General features: G+C 45.6%; 1 protein-coding gene across 1 annotated transcript in view; it reads left to right on the top strand.

Moving 5' to 3' along the window:
- Positions 1-286: 286 nt before the first annotated feature.
- The window catches only part of T265_07143 (hypothetical protein), a gene marked incomplete at both ends in the record, with an annotated part of 32132 nt that continues 8017 nt past the window's right edge, over positions 287-24401 (top strand). Inside the window, 8 exons of the mRNA XM_009172587.1 lie at positions 287-354; positions 395-475; positions 4937-5148; positions 7067-7191; positions 8441-8619; positions 9646-9718; positions 12610-12970; positions 23070-23199. Of these exons, the coding sequence (XP_009170851.1) occupies positions 287-354; positions 395-475; positions 4937-5148; positions 7067-7191; positions 8441-8619; positions 9646-9718; positions 12610-12970; positions 23070-23199 (1229 nt within the window). The remainder of the gene's footprint in view (positions 355-394; positions 476-4936; positions 5149-7066; positions 7192-8440; positions 8620-9645; positions 9719-12609; positions 12971-23069; positions 23200-24401) is intronic.

The following is a 24401-nucleotide window of genomic DNA, read 5'->3' as shown; positions in this document are numbered from 1 at the left end:
CTAGAGACATTGTCGGATGGCCCAGTCGCGCCCTCAATACCGCTCGTACATCCAAGCTGTTTCCTTCAATGCCTGGCTCCCCTCTCAATCTCCTCACCTAAAAGTTGACTGACAACCCTGCATGTGCGCATCAGCTCCCGCCTCTCCCAAATCATCGATGAGAGAAACCGTTGCAACTATGACCACTTCAGCAAGTACGCGGTCCTCACAGCTGCTGCTGACTTAGGCTCCACAATGAACAAGTTTTCTTCCTCTTGTTTTTCAGACGTCGTTGACCAAGTGCTGAATGCGCATCCAATTTCTGCTTAGCATTTTGATTTTCGTTCTGTTTCATGGCCCGTGCAACAGCGAGAAGTAAGTGATATCCTTCCTACTCTATATTTCGATCACCCAGCTACTTGCTATATGATGTGTTCGAAGGAGAAGGCTTCAACCTACGGAGGGATGTCTATATTCGGATGGCCAACACAGTTCGGTGAGTGGGCTTTTGTTCGCTTTTATTGTTCGGCTGCTAGCGTTGTTCATCAGTAAGGTGGACTGCTTTTGGAAATACGTTGCCCTACTGGAGTTTCTGAATAAATCATTTTTAGCTTCAGTTGAGATGAGGCCTACTTGGAGCTCGGTGCGGCCATCGGATGATGGCGTCCGCTTGACTGTTTCTTCCTTGAATATTTCCATAGTTCTAGTTTGACACCTTTTCCTCTCGTGTCTGTGCATACTCAGTAGGAAACCTGAGGACCGAGGTACTGTTCAACCGCAGTTTGGTGCAACCATGCGGCGCAATCGTCTAGCCCTTCATCTTGGGTAACATCAAACTCCTAACTGCGCTCTGTATCAAGGAGTACCGGTGTCAGGTTGTTTGCCTGCCTTCTGGATCCCCGGTGAATTTCCTGGATTCAAACTTTCAGAACAAATAAGACCATAGACTCACGGCTGCTTGGCGCATCGAGTTCCAGTCAGCTGTGGATTAACGTTTAGAATATGTCCGAGGACGAGTTAGAAAAGATGGCCCAAGTGGTTAGAGCGCAAAGTTATTGACCGGAAGGTCCGTGGTTCGAACCCGACTTCTGCCTCGAATTCCCCTATCTAGGCTTGGATAACCTGGCAGTATCCCAGCCCTCGTACAACCTTAGGGTGGCATGGCGGTTAGGCGCCGAAAAGGTGCTACAACTAAACGATTAGAAAACAGTCGGAACTATCGAGGATGAACAACTTTTTACTTGTTCAAGAACAGGCGTAGATGAGCTGAACTGTACATACAAAGATTCAATACAAGTATATAGGGTAAGTATAGTAATAAGCAGATGGAAAGCATGACAGACTCTCGGGTTTCCGTCCCTAACCTGACTTTCTGATCGATTCTACCCAAGCCTCGGCGGCTCCCGCACTTTGAATTTCTTTAGGTTTCATAAGTAATACCACATATGGAGCACTTAGTTTGATTTCATTGTTGCATCTACCCGACTATGAGCATTTTCGATACCTTTGGAGCACTCGTTTAGTTGTACTTCCAGACAATCGTATTTTTAGCGACTAGCTCACCTCAGGTTTTTTAAAAAGCAGTTCGCACCCAAGCGTACCGCGCTTACATTCTGGTGCTTACTTCCAAACGTTTAAACCTGTGCTTGCGTTACTTAGGAAATGCACATCATTGACTCACATTTACCAACTTGATACACAGAAGGTGGAGATCGAACTGAGTTGGTGCAGTTGTTTCTTCCTGAGGGTGTATCTGAAGAGACAGTGCATAGTTAGTTGCATAGGAAGGAACTCACCCTCGAAGATGATCCAAAGCACTAATCGAATTCGTATTAGTTGGATGGGTGGTCTTTCCTGAGGGCTATCCTTTCAGAGGGGGCATGACTTATTTCTGTCAAAGTGGTGTCATGTGACTTCATCCTCAGAGCTCAGTGCCTCGGGTCATAAACACGTTCATCAGGATTTAATTAAGTTCGATCTGCAGCGGCCTTGTACTACGGCAGTCATAAGAGAATCACGTCTCCTTAACTATGTGAAAATGGCGAACTTAGTGGATCCAGATAGTGTTGCTGGTTTATGCTTGCTCGCGATGGTCACAATCGCCTGAAGTCCTCCATTTGGCGCCTTTGCAGAATATTTGTCCACCAGATATTCTCAAGTGATTGGAAATTCTCTTCGTAAGGAAATTTCATGTAATTTTCAGATCGAAGCCAAGATTTGAAGCCCACAGTTGCTGCACAGTTGTTGGCCCTCTTCACCTGACATTTACTTCAGTTGAAGCCAAAGTGACTTCGTGAATTTTGTCTTCGTTATTGATGATCAGGACTCATAGATTTGCATTTCCAGACTCGATTTTACCCTCTTTTTGGCTTGCTGAAATTCGGCACGGGTAAAAATTTTAAGATCTTGCGATGCTAGCTGGTGACACTTTATGTGCATCTCCGGCTCTCTTGTTCGTGGGTTGTACATATGCGTGACATTCAAACGTACATACGGGGTTAATGTACCCAGTGCTCGGAACGTTTATTAATGTTACGACACCCCCATCGTCACACTTGCCAAGTGTAGACTGTTGCCATGACACTGAATGGAATCAAACATAGACCTCATGCTTGTAGACGAGCCCATCGATGTCATCGATCGGTTCGTCTGCCTGGCTGAGTAGAAGAATAACCGTTCAGCTTTGGTATGCTTTCGGCGCTACCATACAACTTTAAGAAAGCACGAGGCTCAAGATAGTGCCTGGTTGTCCAAACCTAGACAGGAACAATCGAAGTGGCAGGATTTGGGTTCAAATCACGCACCTAGTTGGTGGTCTGTGCAGGTGCATAAGTCCAAACTGACGGAAGAAAAACATCAGAAATGGTGGTAACGTTCGCCAGCTTTCGATGTCTATGCTCCCAACATGACATTAGCTTGGATGCCATGGGTAGAATGTACTCTGCTGCATTGTGATTTATTCTGCCTTTTTGGATCGCACCACTCAGAGAAGTGTCGCTTTTCGGCAGCAGAATCACCGCGCGTATCAGCTGCAGTGAGGTACACATAGTTTTTAGAAAGAACAAAAAGTTCCATAGATGGTTCGGCTAGTCACTATCCATAAGAATTCTTTACTGGTCAGAAGATGTAAGTTTCATTCTAGAGGACCGTTTAACTGTCAAAGTTCCCTAAGTCGTGCGTCGTATCTCCTATGTTAGTCCTTAACTTGCTGTCCCGCCCGCTGTGGTATGTCAAGAGATACAAATCTCAATGGGGACATCTGGAGATTGTTATATTTGTATTTGTAGGGCGATGATAGGGTTTTCCGCAACGCCACCCTAAAGTCCTGGTGACGAAGTGGGAAGCATCGTGCTAAAAATGCTCAATTTTAGTTGGTCATTATAACCAATCCTTGCCTACCTCCAGGCTGCTGTTTGTTCGCCGTAATCCATCCACTCGGTGCGATTTGCAGTTGTTCTTGGTGGCTAGCCTCTGAAAAGGTGTGAAAGCATTTACCAGTCAACCCAGTCACGTTGGCAACCACTGTCTCCTCGGAGCGAAGCACACCCGCGGTTAGCTACCGCTACAAACTTTGCTCTTTCGCGCAGCCAAAGGCGATTCTTCGTCAAAGTCAGTACTATACGCGGGATTGTGGAGTCTGATTTGCCAGCAGCTTGTTTTGCGTATACAGTGAAACCCCTTGATAAAGGGCAGGCTTGGGGAGAAGTGCAATGCGGAAAATGGAATTTCTCAGGCATTATGGATATACGTTCATATGCCTTTGATTGATCAGTAGATTTACCGTAGTTTTATCTCGCGTCTACTTTGCTTTAGCTCCAGATAGCTCACTGGTTACGTGCGAACTCCCTAACCGGAAGGTCGATGGTTCGAATCCAACTTCGGTATCTGGACTGCTCCTGTTTAGGCTTCGCTAACCTAGTAGTATCTCAGCCCTCCTGCTTTATTCGGGTGGCATGGCAGCTAGGGGTGTTCCAGTGTAACGATATTCGACTTTGCTTCATGAAAAGAACTTGATGAAACAGTAATTTTCAATAGTGAAGCACTGAAGTATTTCATGAAGTATTTCTAGGGCCTGAAAATAATCATTTGTCTTCAAGTCAATGGTTGGTAGGCTTCATTTGAAACCAAATCATGTGACCAATCTTTTTGGGAAGGAATGCTATTTTGGCGCATGGTCCTATGGAGAAATATGGTGAAATTAAGTCGAGAACTACCGTAATGGATGACTTGGGTTTCTCCAAGCTGGTTTTACACCGGCGCGTTAACATACGTCAATTAATTCGCCTCTGTCGGAGTGCATAGCACATAAACATGTACCGTTCGCAAGCCATATAATCTCACAACTTATCTGCAACGCCACATCAGCTTTGTCGATATAGGTTTAAGAGCTGTTAGCATTGATATCACATACCTCCATCATTCATCGCTGTTCACGAGAACAACCAAATCTTTCCAAACCATTATATCAGTGTCAGAACCAGTTTGCTAAGTTTTCAGTAAATCTAGGAGCCCTTTGGTCACTGCTTAGCGATAGTGGGTTTGACACATAACTGTTCTAATGCAGTTACTTATCAAACGCCATAACATCCTCTACTTGAGCCGATCATATCTTTGATCGCCAAGGTTTAGTTTGAATAGAGATTTAAAAAATGAAGTGTACCCTGATGAGTCTACGCTGTTTTGTGAACACACTACCACTGCATTCACGAATGATTAACGTTTTGAAACCATAAAATGCCACGGTAGAATCCCTGGGGAACACTGACGAGGGGTAGAGTATCTCTGGGTGATTTTACTTGTTATGGAGACTCCACTGATGGTCCCATAGACCATTTGAGGGATGTCCCCAGGTCTTTGCGGTTCGGTATTGAGGGAAGGTCTTGTTGACCGGCCTCACCATAACCTACACTTCCCTTTCACTGAAATTCAAAACAGGGTTCTTTTTACCGTCCTACAGGTTACTAAACCTGAAACGTGAGACCAGCAGTCCGACCATTTGGACTTTAGTCCTCCCTCCCTGGATCCCCATGTCTCATTGGATGACTGCAGCCAGCCAGTTACCAAACGTGACTCTGTCCTCAGATCCTCTGCCATGGTCAACCTTTTTCGACCTGAACAGTCTATCCCAGGTGATCCCCGTTATGGAGTTGGAGGAGTTCATGACTACCGGTACGTTATTTGTTTTGTGTCCAGTGGTCAGACATTCTAGCTGAATGTGTGAATTTTTCCCAACGGCTAACACTAACCGTCAGTAGTGCATATCCAGTCATATATATACGTGCACACATGCACAGTCACGTAAAAAACACCTTTGGCTACAAAGTTAAACTGAAAAACCAGTAGATGTGGAGGTTGGTGCCAAGCGACAGGGCCCACAACAACCTTACATGCTGCCTCGAAACCCAAATCCCTAGAATTAATCAGTAAGTCATTAGTGATGGAAAGAGTCCTTGAGTTCTGGGTGTACATTAGCACTCCGAATGAACACTTCCGAATTATGTGACCAGCTGTGGTAGTTGCTCTGCCACAGCCATTTTGAAGGGAGGAGACAGGCTTTTGGAACTTGAAAGCGGACCACATGATAGTAATCTTGTGAACCACTTTCAGTGAGTGGTCTACTAGCACTGCGTCATTTTTTTTATGTGTTGACCGGAACATTTTCACTGAACAACTGACTACACGCGCATTTTGAAAATGCTCGTCCTTTAGTTGCCAGGACTGAAAAAGAGATTAGTTCGATGATATATCGAAATCGGCTGCCGTTCGGATTCTGGGATGTGTTGCTAGGAGATCTACTGATCAGATTCATGCTAGACTCATTCACGATCTTCTGTCACTGATAATAGCACGTCTAAGCGTATTAAACCACGTGGAACACAACACGGAGACACCCGATGTTGTGTTCTCACCTTGTTTCTTGCGATTATGGCACCTTATAATGAACAGTCCCTTCGTTTCGCTAACCTGCACCGTTTCCCTAATTGAGAGTAGCTGCTTACTTTTCTCCCACCAAATGAGACTGACATCCTGATTCTGACTGTAGTTTTTTGGGGATTTTTCTGATGCCTTATGCGTCAGTTATCCGTCGTACTATTATTACCCAAACGGTGACCACCAGATGGTTGCAATGTGCGAAAGCTGGTCATTTCAGCCCACCCAGCGAGTGTAATGTGGGTGACCAACTAAACTCTGATCACAACCAGAAGTTACTCAATCACGTGACCTCTGTGAATGGCAGTTTAGTTCAACGTGCATAGCAGAGGGTTAAAAAAATCGTTCACCCGTAGCACCCTTCCGGTTCCTAGCTGTCACGCCACCCGAAGGAACGCGCTGGGATACTGCCAGTTGCCCAAGCCTAAACAGAAGTCGAGATACAGAGGTCGGATTCGAACCACGGATTTTTCGGCCAGTAAATTCGCTGTCTAACCACTGAGCCATTTCGCCCCAGTAGAGGGTTAACATTAGTTTGATTTCAGTGTAAGTAGTGTACATACCCAGTCACGCTCACCCGTTGCGTCATACTATTCTGCAAGTAACTAATTTTTCCCGGCTCCTCCCTCTTTTTACAATGCATATTTGCGTCAGTCTTCATTCTACATATTAGGGCTAAAATAACGTCACCCAACCTTTCCAATAAGTCAAAAATGGATAATCTCGTTCCCGTAGTGTTGAATATACAACCATCCTCCTTATAAGTTCTTCGATGTAAAAACCATCCTCTCAAATAGGGCGGCTCTTAATTTCCTGAGTTACTCCCTTGACGTAAGACACGTTATAAATACCAGCTCCAGATCGAGACCATCCAGCCTTGAAGCAAACGCCTTGCTTCCAGCAGAACCGCATATTTTCGCTGACAACTTTCAATTTTCTCGTGCACAACCATTTCTTCTCCAACTCAATCTGACCCTATATCTTTAGTGAGGTGGGGGGGGGGGGGGATCTGTGTAGATTCCAACCAGGTTTCCGCTTACTCGTCTGCTACGGTCCACAACCTAACAAACATCGGATTTGTGCGGCTCACCATTTATTTAACGTGGGTCCATGATTTTTCTGATTCAGTACCCTTTGTCCACATCCCCGCTCTCAGTACTGAATGCTATCGGGAAACGAGTTGATCTCGCCGTTCAGTTATTCCGAGATTCCGTTGAGAGTTTCTCCGGAAGACTGGATTCAGTCGAGTTCTGCTCGGAGGAAGTACGTTCCCGTTATCAGGTACGCGGGTACATTTTACAACTGTTTTTTTATGTATGGGATCCAATTTTCTTTTGCGAGAGATCTCCTTCAGTGGTTTCTTTGGGTAATTTGATTTCAAGCACTTGATCACCTGTGTCTCCTTTGGCTGCTGGCTGCAACGTGTCTATAAGGAAGCAGTACTTAGGCGACTATCTAGCATCGAATCAGAATAGTCAAGTCAATGCGTAGACTTTCAGCTTAATGTAGCCGTGACAAGTGACACGCGCTGAGTAAACCATCTTTACTGTTCGTGATATGGCAACGGGAAACAAATTTATCACTGTCAAGCTGAGGGCTGTTCTGGTTGAGGCTCACGTGATTCTCTTTACGCATGATAGGAATCAGCGTAGGGCGTAATGCGTCCCTGCAGAGACCTATTCTATTATTACGTGACCTGGGAAACGTGTTTGCGGGTTCGAACAGATCAGAAACGGATCTGAAGCGTCATGCACTGTCATCGGTCGGACTTGTACAGCAAAGCACAATAACTAGTTGACCAAGTGTTACCAATTGATACGCCATGTCGGACCGTTACCTTCTGTTTGTTTCCAGTTCATTGGTGCACCAAGTGTTAACAGTTTGCGGCCGCTGTCACTTGGCTACTGCGACAGTAGTTTCCCTGTGCGATAACCCCGAATGTTTCCTGTGGACTGGAGGGGACTAACCATCCTGTTACCACCCACCTTAACCTCCTGGTCGAGTTCGTCTATTTTTGCACCCCAGGCCGGTGCTGAATGAAGTTCTCAAATATAACTGCGCAGATCTACTGATCCAATGCTATTCTTGAATATCATTGAGTTCATATCTCTTGACTGTCACCTTATGGCCATACGGTCCTTCCTCTTTTCATCCTTTACTAGATCAATTTTGGTAGTTTTATGACAAACCCTCAAATGGTAGGTGCTGCTGATGTTTTTTTGTTCCTGTTGGCTATGATGATAACTTTGCAAAAGGCTATCTTAAGCCACAACTGAAGTGAGTGCTAGACGGGAGATAGGGGTGAGAGAACTGTCTTGTAGATAGATAACACGCATGGTCTTCCTGGCACAAGCAAGCGATAAAACCTGAAGCTTTGAGGGTTCGAATAGATTAACTCTACATTGATCCTTTTGACAGCGGTTTTGTGCTAGGGTCTCGATGCGGGGACAGACTGCTTTTATAATGGACAGATAGTTCGTGCAACGGGCTAGCACAAAACTTACCAGAATTTGTTTCGTCTTTTTTACAGTCACCCGATTCCCCATACTATCCACCAATCACTCTCTATCCCCACATGAACGAAGGGCATTTAAATGGACTTCTCAATGCCTCACAGTATGACTGCGTCACGGGAGCGTTGGAGCCTTTGTCGCTGGCACCATTTCTCGAAGATTTGTTGGGATCCATCGATATAAATAGGCCGATAAAGTAGGTCACTTTTGCCACCGAAGCTCCCCTGTTTACTGCTAATCAGCATTCGTAGCTCCGTCTGCGTCGACCTAGTGAAGCTGCACTTCTTTCGATAGGTTCCATGTTAAAGTCCAGGAGCGCAAGGCCATCGCAATTTTGAACTAGTCCTGGATAGATCCTGTCCTACCGCGATGCATGTACTAGATTTTCGTGGATGTGTTTCATGCAATTCGACACTGACCAATAATTCGGATATGGTTAACGACCCCGTACTCAACTCAGTTTATCTACGAACCACATGGTGTCGGATGTTCGGGCTGTAAAGTTGAGTGACGTAGACTGTGATCGCTGCATGACCTTAAACGTGGTTACATTTTTTGACGCCTGCGTAAGCCCAACCCACTTCCGGTGCTCGGGTCAGTGTATAAGATATCCACCTTTGATAGCTCTGGTCTGCATTCTGTCGCAGTAGATACTGTGCCAGTATGCTCAAGGCTAGACTGGTATAGTCGGAAGACCAGGGTTGGGTTCTAACCACAGACTTTTTGGTCAGCAGTTTCGCGACTCTACAATTGAGGCATCTCGAGCTCGCGGAAATCCCACTACGGTTTTTGCCACGTTTGGGGCTAAACCCATGCCGAAAACCATTGTGTGCATCAATTCTATAGAGCTGTTCAATTGGCCGATGCATCTTCAGTTTTCAGACCACTCATCTAGCCTACTACTTTTCAGTTTCGACATATTTTGTCTAGTTCTTTTGGAGTCCCGTTTATCTTCAGAGGTACAACTGTCCGTCCATTGTGGTGTACTTGCCCCACAATCGCCTGTTAAGTTTCAGACCCTGAAAATGATTACGACTGGCAGTAGTGGCTTAGAGGTCTGTTTTTCGGCCCCTTACCTGGACTTGAGCATCTAAGCGAAATCTAGGCCTTCATGCTCCCCTCGAATTGCTATTGACGGTTTTCTCTCGTTTTCGCTGGTTTAAGTTTCCTTACCTCTGTCAGTCAAATCCTGTTAATCGCCTTCTCCCAACTTCTTTTCAAGATCCATCTATTTGGGGTCTGCTGAAACGGTTATTCACGGCCAGTTGAGCGAGTGGAGCGCGGAGTATTGGACAGTGAGTTCATAGGTAGTTCGTTCTTTAAAGAGTACTCATTTCTGCTGGTGTTTCTGAATGAAGTAGGTCTCTGTGGCAAGTGGGCATATCTCATTTTGCATTGGGACTGTCTAGGCTATGACCAATCATCATCCACACGAGCTCGGTTACTTTCTTTGTGTACGGCAATTTACTGATTACTCACTATCTACTAATTGTCATAGATCTGTGGACAAACATTTAGTCGAGGACCATTTATAAGCAACATGTTAGTGGATGGACACATTCTGTGACCCCACAATCAGTCCCAAGTTACCAGAGCCTATCTGTTCTCCTCTGAAAATGATTGCTACTCCAGGTGCTACTTCGCACCCATGATGAACGACATTCACGAAACGGCAGCGCAATCGTTTTCAACTTTTAAGCCGCGCCTCGTTCTGCTTCGTGCGATGCATTTTTTGTTCACGATTAACTGGTGTCCAATATTCTTGTCTTCTGCTTCACGTCGGTTCGGTTTCTTACTTCGAAAAGTGCAGTTGGGCAGCCTGGCACCAAAAGGCATGACATTCTGAATAAAAATGATTATTTGATGCATGTCAGGCATGTTTCATTTAAAAGTATGCATATCCTGGTACAGCCATGCTGTGCTAAACGTTCACTCAAAGGATTTGATTAATTACATCACAAACCGCTGCCCAGGGTCCCGTAGAATCAATCAATCCATGTATCAGCTATAAACCGCGTGCCATAGGCACAGTGGTTCCAGCTGCTACAGTTCCGATCACCGGGAATTGGGGGAGTGTGGGACATACAGCCAAGCTTTGGAGGCGATGGCATGTTTGGTTAATTCGGAAATTGGTTAGCTGCGAATGTGTCACTGACTGCTCGACTAGGCCATTTCTGCCAGTGTTTTTAACCAATGATGGGTTGAGTTCCAGAGTCCCCGTCCAGGAAGGAGGCAGCTATCGACCCAACCAAGTTCACCGGTTGATGTTTCCATAATTCGTTGTCAGGTCATGCACCGTCAACCTCTTGGTCGCTTCCATTCAGCTCAGGGCTGGGCGAAAAGAGCTCTGTGAGGCGGAATAAATGTACTAGCTAGCGTAACCTATAAGGCGTGAGTAAACCATTTATCGCGAGCGAGTTCTTTCTTCCTATGACCATCTGGCGTACCTCAACATTACTAATTCGATGTTCCCACCAGACCCCACCAGTGGTCTAAAGACACCGATGGTCAAATACTGCCATCTTTCGTATGTTCTATGCGCGTAGGGGCCACGTATCTGATCCGTAAAGCGACATGGATTGCCTAGCCGCAGTTTAGACTCTGTCCTTGACAGACAAACTCACATGACGTCGGCGCTATAGGTTGGCAAAAGCTGCCCTGGATTTCCCGATTCTAGAAATAATCTCATCTTCAGCCGGTCCACCGAAATTTATACAACTACGCAGGTTAACAAATTTATCTACCACTTCGATTATCTCTTCCTTAAGCATGAGGTTTAGGTTAGATCACACAGTCTTGTAGCAGCGCTTGACACTTGGCAGCTGTGAATCGCATGTCAAACAGTGCGGCAGAGTTATTCAGGTTATTAAGGTGGTTTGCATTTTTGGAGGTGCTGAGTCAATGATCTGAGTGCCATATTGTCCAGACGTCCAATTTCTGTGAGCAAATGTTCTGAAGCATTTTGACTTTCGAGTTTCCGGGGGCGGACAGAAATATCCAGAAACACAATAGTAACAAAGTTGAAGGGGAAAGGTGAGAGGGGGAAGCCTTGTCTCACGCCACTGGAAGTGGTGGACTCAGGCGAGAGCTTCCCGTATACTCGTACGTGTCTACAGGAATGGGCATACATTGTCCTCATAAGGGAAATAAAGTTGGGCCAGGCGCCACTAAATTTTTTCACGATCAACAGAGTCAAAAGCGGTTTGGGATCAAGGTAAAAGAACATTGCAGTACGTTTAAACGAGTGGTGCTGTTCAAGAATATCGTAATGTAAAGATAGGGTTTATGCATCCTCGGCCAGGACGAAACCCAACTCGATTTTCATGAATTTTTCTCGCGATAATCGGTCAACCTAAATAATAAATGAGAATCGTTCAGCTGCAACACACTTCGAGTGCCCAGCCGCCATGCTGGAAGGAAGCGACCCTCGATCAGCCTGCGCAGAATAATGCCAGAGGGCACCTTAGATGCGACGGATACCAGGCTGATTCAACTATGGTTTTCGCATGACGTGGTGCCTTTTTTAAGCTGGGACGATGGTCGAGGACCTCCATTCGGTTGGTACTTTGTTTTCATGCCAAATCAGCAGTATGGTTGTCAGACGTCGACGTCAGGACGTCGACACCTTCTTTTTAGAGTTCGGGATGCAGACCACATGGGCCAAGTGCCTTGTGCTTCTGGATTGATATGTCACGTTGGATTTCTGTTGTTGATGTTCTATTCAGGCCCGCTGGGTTCTCTCAGCGTTTGTTTTGAAGGAGACCAGCTGAACTGTTCTTTGAAGTGTTCAGCTGATCGCTAAACTGAACATTGAGGGAATGAATTCTCTTCACTGATTGATCGAATCAGCTGAAATAGGGCGCGGCTGTTGCCTGCAGCGAAGGCCTTCTCCATCTTCTGTCTCCGAAATCTACCAGCATTCTCTGTCATTCTTCAAGCTTCTGATTAACCGGTGTTCGAGGGGTCTGCGCGCGCTATCACAGTCTCTATGGCCTCTGTTGTATGGCCTTTCTGGCCGTAATGAGTTCTGCTGGTTTCGAGGATGTTCATTCGGTCGAGTCCCACAGAAGGTTCAACCCAACTCCATGTGCATTTTTGGTGAATAATTTGCTTCATGACAGGTCCACATCCCCCATAAGGTTATCATTCGACCGGTGATTGTTCATTACTTCTCTTGTTATTCTAGATCCGACGAAGTATGGTATTCGCTTCTGAACTGCGTGACGTGGCTGACGAGTTCCGCCGGACCTACTTGAATTCCACCGATATTCCCGATCACACATTCTCTCCATTCTCTATTCCTGGTCGTGGTCCGGGTTCCGCCTGGCTTCATCGCACGTGGCCCTTCGCACCGGCTGTGGGAGGGCCCTATCTGGCTGTGCATTGGCGCTGCGGTGACTACGTGCAATCGTCCGGAGATAGGTGGATCAATACGCCTTCACCCGTACAATTGGCCTCTCAGATCCGGTTCGCTCTGGACTATTTGGCTTCTGAGCATTCTACTGTGATAAATGTCGTCTTCCTCTCAACCGATGCCAATAAAATAGGTGAAGTTACACAATTTGCTGTTATGCGGGATGTTGGGTTGTTGGTGGTTAGTTTATCCGCCAAGGTTGATAATTTTTTTTAAATGAGTATCGTTGAAGCGTTCTGGCCTTTGAGTACAGTAACGCTATTAGTAGGTAAAACCACAGTTGTTTTCCATTCGTGACTATAATTAGTCGTTCAGCTGTAACATCCTTTGGGCACATACCTTCTATGCTACCGACAGGAAGCACGAGGGCTAGGATACTGTCAATTTACCCAAGCCTAGACAGGTGAAGTCGAGATGCAAAGGTTGGATTCGAACGACGGACCTTCTGGTCAGCAGATTTGCGCTATAACCACTGAGCCATCTCGCCTCGTGACTATGATATTACTGATCATGGGAAACTAAGGCGTTCGTCCTTTTAGGAGAGAAGGAGTTGGCGACTGAGTCGTGACTGGCGCGTATTGCTGTAATGGACAATGCGACTTAGCAGTCTCTCCCCAGAAAAATGTCACTCAGGAAGCGGATTACTGTAATGATGATTCGTCGACAATCTTGCCTATAATTTAGCTTGACTCTCGTAACTGCGACCCTCTGGGTGCAGCGTATGCTCGTCTTACGAACCGCATTTTTCAGGCCATAGCAACCAACCTGTGGGACGATGTATCCTCACTGCATTTTAGGCGGAGCTTAGACATGTGAAGCTTCCCAAACTTTACCACCTGATAATTCACCAGATATCCCTCATAAATCACTTGACTGTTAGTTCAGGTGCCGGCATGCCATTTCTGCATAGTGTGAAGATACAACATCCAACGGAGAATTTCGGCGCCTTTTGTACGTTATCTTGGTTATCTTAACTCTGTAATCGTGTTTTGGCCTCTTGCGTTTGTACCAAAACGCCCCCTGATCATACGTCTGCTGTCACGACAAAAAGCAAAGCAAACAACCCCAGTGATGTGGATATCGGATAAGTTGGACTAGTAATCCATGCTTCAGCTGTTGGTACCGTGAGAATCTGGATCTATCAATCTCCCGTTACTCTAGAAATCCCCATTGGTGAATTAGCCAGTGGTCAAGTCTGTGCTGATGAACGCGACTGTTTGGCTGGCTTCATGTGGAAGCTATATCGAGTCCGGCTTTGATTGGCTGCAGCATATGGAGTCTGGCGCTGAACAGACCGCAGCGTTTCGTCTCGTAGTGGACGGTCACGCTCCACTTAGGGTGATGCAGTTTCTGACAAACAATGTCAGAAGGATAGTTTGTTGTACAACTCCTCTCAGCTCTAATCCATTCATTTACTCCTTGAGTGGGGTTGGGGGTAGCAGTAAGTAATTTTCGAAGAACGTGTAAATTCAACTATGTCCTTCATTCGCGTCCACTAATCCTTCCGAGAGGATGTACATAGAAGAGCTTCTCCTTTGGAGTGGCCTTTCTTGGGTGAACGATCGTACCTCTAATAAGCCATCCTGTATGGATAATAGACGGTGAGAAGCCTTTGAAGGCCAACACGCACGCCCTTCTCGGCAATTTCCTCTCTCTGGAGCTATATTCATCAGCGTGAACCAATAGAACCGCTGCATACTTTCGATGATTTTTTTAAGTGCAGGATTCTAGAAGCAGCTGAGGACCATTGTAAACACGGCATTCACCCCGCTCACTGACACGGTCTATATTAGAAGGCAGCCAGTCCTGGAGGGACCAAGGAATCTCCCAGCCAACAACAATGTAGGTGCATCAGAGCTCCATGAAGCTGGTACATTAGTGTAATCATCTGCAAAACAAGAAATACCTCTTCAAATACCAGCTTTATCGTCGACGAACATAGTTACCATGGTGAACGTTGGGACAGTTTTGTTAGAAAGTTAAATTTTACAGTTACGGACGGGACGACGAAGCTTGTGCGCTATTCCGTTTTAAGTATTTACACTTTCTCAAACGTCAAAGGTCACAGAATGTTGGAGAAATATTTTCATCAAATTTAATTTAACTTAACTTTATTTGTAAATGGGTGTACACCTCCACTCATGTTTTATGCGGTGCTGACATGAGACCCCTTGGAACCCGGGACTTGATGAATCCCAAGAATGACTAAACTTTTAGTGAACTGCCGAAGAGTTTTCAGCAACCTTGTAAGCAGCTTGGTTTAATGGACAGTGGCCGTTTGTTACACTAAATCATAGCAAACTGCAGGCTGTTGGATCGACGCATATCTTCCTAGCGCAAACTTCACAACACCACCCATCTCTGTGGTGGCTTGCAGTGATTTAAGTCCAGTCATATTGTCCTTGAACATGAGGCACACAGGTTCAATTCATCCCATAGTCATCATGATAAAGACCAAGCTCTAAAATGTGCCACTGATGTTTTCCAGGAGTTTTCTATTGATTTGGGGGACTGGGTTAGGGTTTGGCCAGATGTTATGCACTGGATTGGAACATCTGAAGGTGTTGGCCTCAAACTGGTCTCTTCTGGAAGACGGTCATTGAAGGGGTTGTAAGCAATGAGATCTGTTTTAGGAAATCAAGCAAAAACGGTTTCTTATGAGGGATCGTTTCTGTTGAGAATGATCTCTACAAAGTTGTAAAACTGGCGCAGTTGTGGTCACTGTTTCGTGATTTTAGCGGTCTTACTCTGGAGCAGTAATCTTCAAGAGTGTGTGGGTCGTGTGCGTCCTTCCCATGAAACAGTAATAAACTTCCGGAGGCCGTAATGGGTTACTCCCTCTATACGGTCTCCCTACATGGAAAATTCATGTATGCAGAAATCTTGGTGACACATGTTCTAGCCATTTACCTGAAAATATCTTGTCTTATCATTATTATTGAGGCTGTATCAGTGATTAGACTTATCGGCATGGTCTTTTTGTCCCTTAGACAATTAACCTTCTTATGTGTCGTCGAAACGTGGTTGAAAGTGAAGGCCAGAGAAACCACAGTCTTCGAGTTTATTTGCACATAGATATCATACAGTGTTATGAAAGACGGACTGTGGTTATGTACCAGCGCATTTGTCGATGTCAAATCCAGTTTTGAAGAAACTATATCCGCTCTGGAAGCAGCACCGTCATGAGACCACTAGAAAGTGATGACTTCCACTTGGTTAATGGTAAATAATCTTGCGGAGGCCACAAGAGAGGCTGGTTTCCGTTGGTCGTTCGCACTGCTTTCTCAAGAAGTGTATGATTGCGTCCTTTTTAAAACATCGGCTCCTCGAACGGAGCGCTTGCGACCGAATTTATAAAGTGGCTTTCTCAAGGAGACAAAGTGCAATAAGGTTGTCCCCTTTCGGGAGGCCGTCTGCAGGGACTTACTAAAAGTAATGTGTTGCAATATACGTTCTCTTTTCGGAAGGACCAAACCACCGAATTACTAACCACAAGCAGTCTTATGTGAGATGCAGTCCCCGGAGGGCGGGCGTGTCATGCAGATGCAAATCCACATTGTATGACCCCCAGTCATTTTGTGGGACATTTGTGGTGGTCCTTGCTGGGATTGGAGAGTTGCCCCTCGAGGGGTAGCAATTCCAAGCCAACTGATGGAATCGGTGTAAAGCGTCGGTTTCTCTTAGGGATGCTCTTTGGGGGGAGGCTGATTTATGCTTCCCCGCAATCTGCCTGTTTGTTCGTTTTTCGGTACCTACTCGTGTTGCTTACGAAAGCTCATGGCCTCTCCACTTGTTGGTTGTTTCTGTTCGTGGTTCCAAAACCCGTTTAAGAGAGGAAGATCTAATTTGAGGCATAAAACGTGACTGTTAGTTTGTTCGCTTGGGATGAGTAATGTGGTCGAAACAATTCCATAGCCAGACCCAATGACCACATCGGTTCGTTGCAGTGCACAGAAGAGGTGGTGCATGTAGACGGAATTGTGGTGACTAGTGGTGTGTGACCTTCGACTGAGATACTACCGATTGACCCGCTGACTTGTTTTCCTATTGGTGGACGCTCAAGTAGTTAATGATCTTGCTTTGGCGAATAAATGTGGCTGAAAGAAGGTTTGCAAATCGCTGAATAGAATAAGGTCTTGTCTTCCCTTTTTCCCCGACCTCTGTCAAAGCAGAGCGTCAGCAGTACCTAATCACTGTACTGCTTACTGTACCAACGTAACGCCAGAACCCAAAGTAATTTACTATTTTGCCATTTTCTGACTAGCTCAGTTTTTATTTGGTTCTTTCGGCAATTCTGCCCAGCCATAAAAGACGGTAGTAATGGTGATCGGGTCTGTATCTAGGTGTACGGATGCACTCATCACCTCCTGGTTTCTGATCGAATGTCAGCATATTCGGACCATGAAAGTGACCACAATTAAATCACTGTAAAAAAGAACAAAACCCTAAGAGGAAAACGCTGTCTAAAACTGGGTCTTGGCAGTCTTAGACGAGGCGAGATATCCAGCTAAAAAAGGAGTCAGTGACTCCGTCTGCAGCGAAGAACGGGTATATGCATGTTTGGAAACATTTCTAGTCCCACTTTCAGACTTTGTTAAGAGGATAAAATGCATCGTCGAGTGTATGTAAAATAAATCATGACCTGACAAAAAAGTGACACAAAATCCTGGATATAGAGCTAATATTCATCTACGAAATAAGTTTTTGACCTCATTTAAGCTGCCGAAACTTCTTGAGTGAACCAAGAACCAGCATATGAGGACAATGAGAAATGGATAAAAGCTCACAAGAGCATACGAATTCCCATATAAAATTCTGAGATGACTAAATTGGCCAAGTTTTTCGATAAACCCGCGCGTTTTCTCTTTCAGTTTGAGCCGCCAACCTTGAGATGGATGATAAACCCACTCCGCAGTGTTGATAACAGTTAGTGTTTGGAAATTCATATGTGTGCGCAGGGGGGTGTTCCACAATGTGTTTCGTTCGGAGCGCCACGTGACTGTCGTTCTAACGAGGCCAGACGGCTTGAGTCCTAGGCTGGGGCTGATTATAACTATATCCACGAACGGGCATTGTTCGATTGGAGAGAAGGCGCACGATAAAAACTCTCATTCCTTCAGTAATCCGAACAATAAGCACCCCCAAGAGTATCTGCATAACGCGTACATAAACATGACCACTCTGCACTATGAAGAAACTTTGTACTACGAACCCTTTGTCCTTTTTTGTGTGTTGGAAAGGCGAGAAAGAAGCAACCAGCCAGCCACTGATTTGGAAATATGGTTCATCTAACAGGATAACGCTTATGTAGCTTGAGTTCCCTCACCATTCGGCAAAGAATGGTGAAGAGGAGTGTGGGAAAACAAGTTCAACTATGCGCAGGCATAAACCGAACATTTTCGCCTGTGCTTATGCCATCATCGGTAGGTTTGGAAACAGTGAAATATCCGCTACTGTTCTCATCCCGAATGCATAGTTTTCCCTGGTCGGCCCAGTTACATAAGCGGACGTCGTCGGATCAGCCGAAAGCGCTTATTGTCTCGGGGGGGGGGGGACCATATAGTTTGCTGTACCTTAGTTCTGATTATTGGTTAGTTCAGAGAACCAAACCTAAATGGAAGTGGTCTGACTTTGGTTTCCTGGTGTCTGGGCGATATTTCGCGTTTGAATGTGTTCGTTGAATCTTCTTTGGCTATCATAAGAAGTTGATTCTGCGGAAATTTCAGTTGTTTCTTTGACTCACAGGAATCCAATTGGGTTGCGTCGATCATACCTTCACTTTGCGACAAATGCTGTACACTCATCACTTTTCAACGACCAACAAAGATAGTTTTTATTGACCTGCAAGCTGCTTCTAACTCCGTTGGTCGTCGGAAACTAGGAGCGTCTGGTAGTAAAAGACATCTCTTTTGGATTCTTCGCTTTTATAAAGGCTCTATATGCCCCTTCCCATGGACGCGCACATGTCTTCGGCAATCTCCCACTACATCCAATGCGGTTAGGCAAGAAAAGTCTCCATCATCGTTTCTCTTTAACTCGGTGGCTGATTTGTAGCCTGAGTCTTCTCCACTTGCCGTTGGTACGTACACAAAACGCTTTCATATACTGGAGACGGTCGGTTACTCAGAAAGTCCAGCTGTTGGTTGTTTGGTAAATTTGGCGCAACCGTTTCGTGGCCGTTTTGGGCGATCTCACCAGTACTTAGTCAAGTAACGGTACGTGTTCCGAATCGTGTACATCAGAAAACTGAACTCGTTTCGGCTAAGCTAATGCCCACATCAATAGTTTGTACGTTTTGCAATCTGCTGATAGGGTAGAACTTGATCGAGCTTTTCATTCACGGTAGATAGGTGATAAAATGACTGCTGTACGTCTGTTTTTCCAATCGCCAGAACCAAATCAAATTTACTCTGCGTGTGCTTGGGTTGGAGCTTCATTAGATAGGGTGTGGTAAACAAAGTTTGAATTTTGAACCTCCCTCAAGAATTTTTAGTCGGATTCGTGCGAGATTGAGCCATAAGCGGTAACTATCGTTCTACTCTAGCAGGACTGACTCCGCATCAGATAAACCTGGTCACCAAATGACGGCAGCCGTGTGGTAAGATTGTGAAGTCCAATCTGCCACCTTCGGTAGATTTGCTCCTCTGAAGATATATCCACCGAGCTGGACCATTAACACGAGTGGACACCCGATGACGAGCTTAAGATGGAGTTACGGAAACAATTGGTTAATGTGATAAGCAATACAGTCCCCACGAACAAGGAACATTCAGGAGGACAGCCTAACCGATCTAATTTGGGAGGGCGGTTTCATTTCATCTTCTTGTGGTAGAGAAGAGGAGATCGGGATGATCCCATAATGACCGTGCGAGCAAATAAGGATACCCTAAAGGTTAATAATAACACAGTGCAGTGACTGTCCTCTTCGTCAGCTTTTACTCCACCATCTTTCTTCAGATAATGACCACCTCTATCCTCCACGAACGTGAACACCGTGATAAAAATTAAGAAAACTCTTAGGAAGCTCGTCGTGTGTGTGATCCCATTGTAAATATTTGCACTTTCTCAGACGTCGCAGGCCTATTTCCACGAAACATAGAACCGAAACTGGACTTGCATCACGTCTTAATCGAAGGCAAACGTTCTCAGTGGGCAAGAACGTAATGGACGAGAAACTCATTCAAGTTCTTCGTTGAAAAAATTAATCTGCAGATTATTGTCATAGAGGAAACTGTTCACAAGGTTGCTGAAAACTCTTGGACAGCCCACGACCGGTTTCGCCCTTATTGGGGCTCATCAGGTAGGCGCAGTCCCCGAGTTTCCGTCAACCTTATGTTCTACTTGACTTGTTTTCGAGAAATCCATTCATTTGCAAATCAATTTATTTTTCACGGGAGACTCAACTCGACCTCTCGTTTATGCTATTCTACAACTGAATGTGCTGCACACAGGCCGACTCATGTTTCAGATTAGTTTTTGACCACACTTACGTTCAATTTAGTATTCAGTTACAAAATAAGATTGTTGGGAACTCGGGGACTACACCTATTCGTTGAAAGGCGAGGCCGTTAGCATGCCGTCGAAGTTTTCAGCAGCCTTATCGACAGTGCTGCATCATATAAATATCCAAAGACGGCCGTTTGTGTCCTCCTCTGATGGCACCACTCTCAAGGTTAACCAACCGTGAAACTGTCACGAAGTGTATTTCGCTAGTTGACTTCCGGGGCAGACTTCATACAGTCCGTATATAGCAATGACATGTTGGTCGTGGTTATTTATGGGATTTCTAGAATTTATAGTCACATTCCTCTAGTTCGAACAGTTCTCCTCCTACCTGCGCAGTTACTTTGGTTAGGCTACACCAGAGTAAGCGATGGATTGCAATGTTGTTCTTATTGAAGTCAGTTAGCAGTTTGTTGCTTTGGCAACCGCAACCGCCTACAACTAATCATCATCGACAGCATGACATCAGTGCTCAGCGCTCAACTGGCGCCGTCTGATTGGGAAGTCCTGAAAGATGGGTCGGTCACAATCGGGATGCTTACTGGGTCTGTTGGGCGAACCAACCATAGCTTTGATGTTTGAACACGCTCGCCTGTCCAGCAGTGATACCTCATGTGTATCCAACGGGCATTGGTCGAATGATGGTGTCATACCCGCCTCTCGTGTCAGTCGTCTAGGATTCAAATCCCCGCTCGGGTAAGGATATACACTGCCGGTGAGCTCCAGCGAGAGCGAAACTCGGGTCCAGTATTTCCTCCCTTTGGTACCGACTCACTAGAATAGTCGCTCAAGGACTGCAGGAAGACCGTTCAAACGAGAATAGTGTGAGTACGAACAAGTGTTCCAAACTACTGCTCGGAAAAAATTCTGCCTTCTCATTTCCCGGAAAATGTCCTATTCCTCTTTCCATTCTGCTGAGGCTTTATTGGCTAGTAGTATCGGACTAATGCGTTTGTCTTCCTTAGACAACTAACTGTTTTCAAATGTCGTCTGAATGTCGTCAGATAGAGTTCGAATCCAAAACTTCCCTTGGGAACTTGAAGTCAAAGTTGTACGTGTGGCGTTCAGTATGACGTGGTCTTCGTTGTTTGTGTAGTTGCCAGTAGTTAGGGCTCCTCATCAGCTGCGATTCTCAGTTTATCTCACTGAATCTACGATTGTGGCATCAGTACTGGCCACAGAGACCAGGCGCCTACTGTTTACCAACGGGACAGCATTACCGCCTGTGGATGTGGCTGCAACGATTATTGAGTCGCTGGGGTCTGTCATTGGAACTCCAGACTCGAGGTCGTCCAGATATCCTTTCGATGAGGAAATTGGCGTACACATAGATGATACTGCAATATCTGTGGATAGTTTGTATTTACAGTAGTGCTCCGAGCTACCCTCGTGTCCGGCTCACGCTGGCTTAATGATATGAGGAAAAAGTCGATGGTGTAGATAATCAGATCAAGAAAAAGGGAGGTACACAGATGGAAGTGATCGCCTGCTATGTGGATGAATACTTTTGACGAGAACGCTGACTACATGGTCAAGGTGTGGCGGGCACATTCAGTCCGAAAAAGTCGACTGCGATAAACAAATGCCATGAGTCTGCGGAACGCAGAAGCATGTAACTTAGCGTGTACCTCATCGCAGAAGACTAATTTAGTTTGGCTAGAAGCGGGCAGAGGCACACCTACCTTCTCTGGAGATAGCGTCAGCAACGCAACAGCAGCAGATACATCACTGATATCAATTCCGCGCAATCTGCATGAATCTTTCCGTAGCTGCACCGATGTGGATGCCCATTTTTTAGCAGCCCCTCTGGCACAAGCCCCGTGCCACTGTGGAAGTTTGCTCGAGACGTTCAAAAATTAGTATCGCGCGCCAGTTCACTGGGGTTCGAACCAACCATTTCGTGAGTACCGTGGCAGATAGTTTTTAGGCAGACCCAGAAATGCGCTCTACCTTGACAATAGCTCACGTTCGGAAGTTCCAGCCTTGCGCTGAAAATGTGATTCGGCGTTGTCGGTAACTCACCAAAATGTTGACCGGGTTGCAAGTCTTCGGTCGAATGGAGTGCTTTGCATCAGTGAGAGTTAATAGAACGCTACTTGGCTTTTGAGCTGTGAGACTCCATTCCGTCAGGGACTCACCACTGAGGGTGCCAATCCACCGAGTTTGGATTGAGACAAAAGGTCCTGCCCCAGGTGAGACTCGAACTCACGGCCTTCAGATTATGAGACTGACGCGCTAACCGACTGCGCTACTAGGGCGTGCTTCAAAGTGCTTGCTAAACAATGCAACTTCGCACCGTTGGTTACAATCGCCATTTTGTTCAACCTTTCAGTTTAGTTCCAGAGTACTGATGTTTTACCGCACAGTTTTCATATGTTTGTTCCGAGGTGCACTCGTACAGAACGTAGGCTGGCAAAGCAACTGCGCTATTATTGTGTCTGATCAAAGTGTACATCAGCAACTTGTACCGATCGACCGTTTACGAAAGCTGGGCCACTTGCCTATCCATGGTTCATAAACTCGCCTTCGTCTGCTTATTCCATGAAAAGGACATGTAAGACCACACCTTTCCAACTTAGGAAGGTAACGACGTTTTATGAGTTGGTGTCGCAATCGGTCAGAGTCAGGAACCGGAAAAGTACGCCACCCTTCAGTACATAGTTTGAATTGTAATCGTCACTTTCTGTCCTGTTCTTCAGGTAATTTTGATTTTTCAATGCTTGTTTCAGATATTGATGAGCTGGGCACTCATTTGGAACGTGTGAAACTGCTTCGGTTCGAACCTACTCCGGAGCGATGGGTCGCTCTCGGTCCTGGTGGTATCGCGATCGTAGATCAGTGGATATGCAGCCATGCGAGGTGAGTGGCTCCTTCTCTGCACTTTCCGCTGTTTCTTCAACTTTCTGGTCACAGTACCTTTCCAAGAACTATCACTTGCCTACAACACTAATTTACCGTAAGGCACAACCCAGTCTGGGAACCTTGCGAAGATGCACTAACTTTCAGGTGTGGCAAATTATAGTGATGTGGGTTTTGTATGTGGAGTTGTTGTTCCTAACATTAATGATGGAACGTCTGTTCTTGTAATTGGCATCATGTTTTGTGGAATACTTGTGGACAGTACTTGGGTGGAGCAGACTTTGCAACGCATTTCATCAGTTTTGAAATATGGGCAACTCGATTGTGCCTATTGATCCTTTATCTGTTAGCCGAGTCCGGTGATTAGTTTACGAAACCGCAATCAGTGTCAAAGCCTTAGCATACTTGGCCAGCTACATATATGTTCCTCTGAGACTTACTCGAAAAACTCAATGGCATAATGTGGGTGTCACATCAAAGCTGGTGTTGTGTTGTTATGATAATCAGCAATATTTTTGGTGGCGAAACCTGACAACCCTCCCTCACATAGAATGGGAACTTAGCTTCGTGGTTGATGAGGAAAGCCAATGTTCCGTCTCTTCGGGGACATCTCTTGGTATATGCGTGTGTGCGTTTCACACTACTTCTCAGACGTACGGGTCTGGCGGTATCACTCAACAATTCTAGGTCACGCATCGCAATACGGTAAATCCACAGCTCTCAGCTCATGGGATGCTCCTTTAAAACGAGATCACTTTACTGGTTGGCCCAGAACTGTCCTCTGTCAGCTGTATTAAGGAGAGGATATGTGATGTTTTCTGTTTGGATGCAATTCTTACGGGATCGTTGTAAGCTATCCGCTTCGCAACAGGGATGTATGTATGGTTCCGGTGTGGAACTGACATTAGGACAGCGATGTTCCGGGACCACAGATTTTTGAAAGTAAATTTAGCGAGGTTACCTGGATGCCCTTATCTCAGTTTTCTGAGACAAATGTGTTTGCTGGAGTTTATCGAATAGTTACCTTTTTAGGGGTATCTGGTTGTGTGACCGATAAACAGGCGATCACTTCTGACTGGCAACCGACCTGTGATTTCTCGGAGTTTACCCTAACCTATTCTATCGATGACACTAATGCTCCTTAGGAAGTTGGGTTTTTTTTTTTGGGGGGGGGGGGGGGGCCGTTCAAAACACACAAAACT

This window comes from Opisthorchis viverrini (assembly GCF_000715545.1).
Source record: "Opisthorchis viverrini unplaced genomic scaffold opera_v5_159, whole genome shotgun sequence".
NCBI lineage: Eukaryota > Metazoa > Platyhelminthes > Trematoda > Opisthorchiida > Opisthorchiidae > Opisthorchis > Opisthorchis viverrini.
The sequence above is the reverse complement of the archived record's forward strand: the minus strand, read 5'-3'. Positions and strand labels throughout refer to the sequence as shown.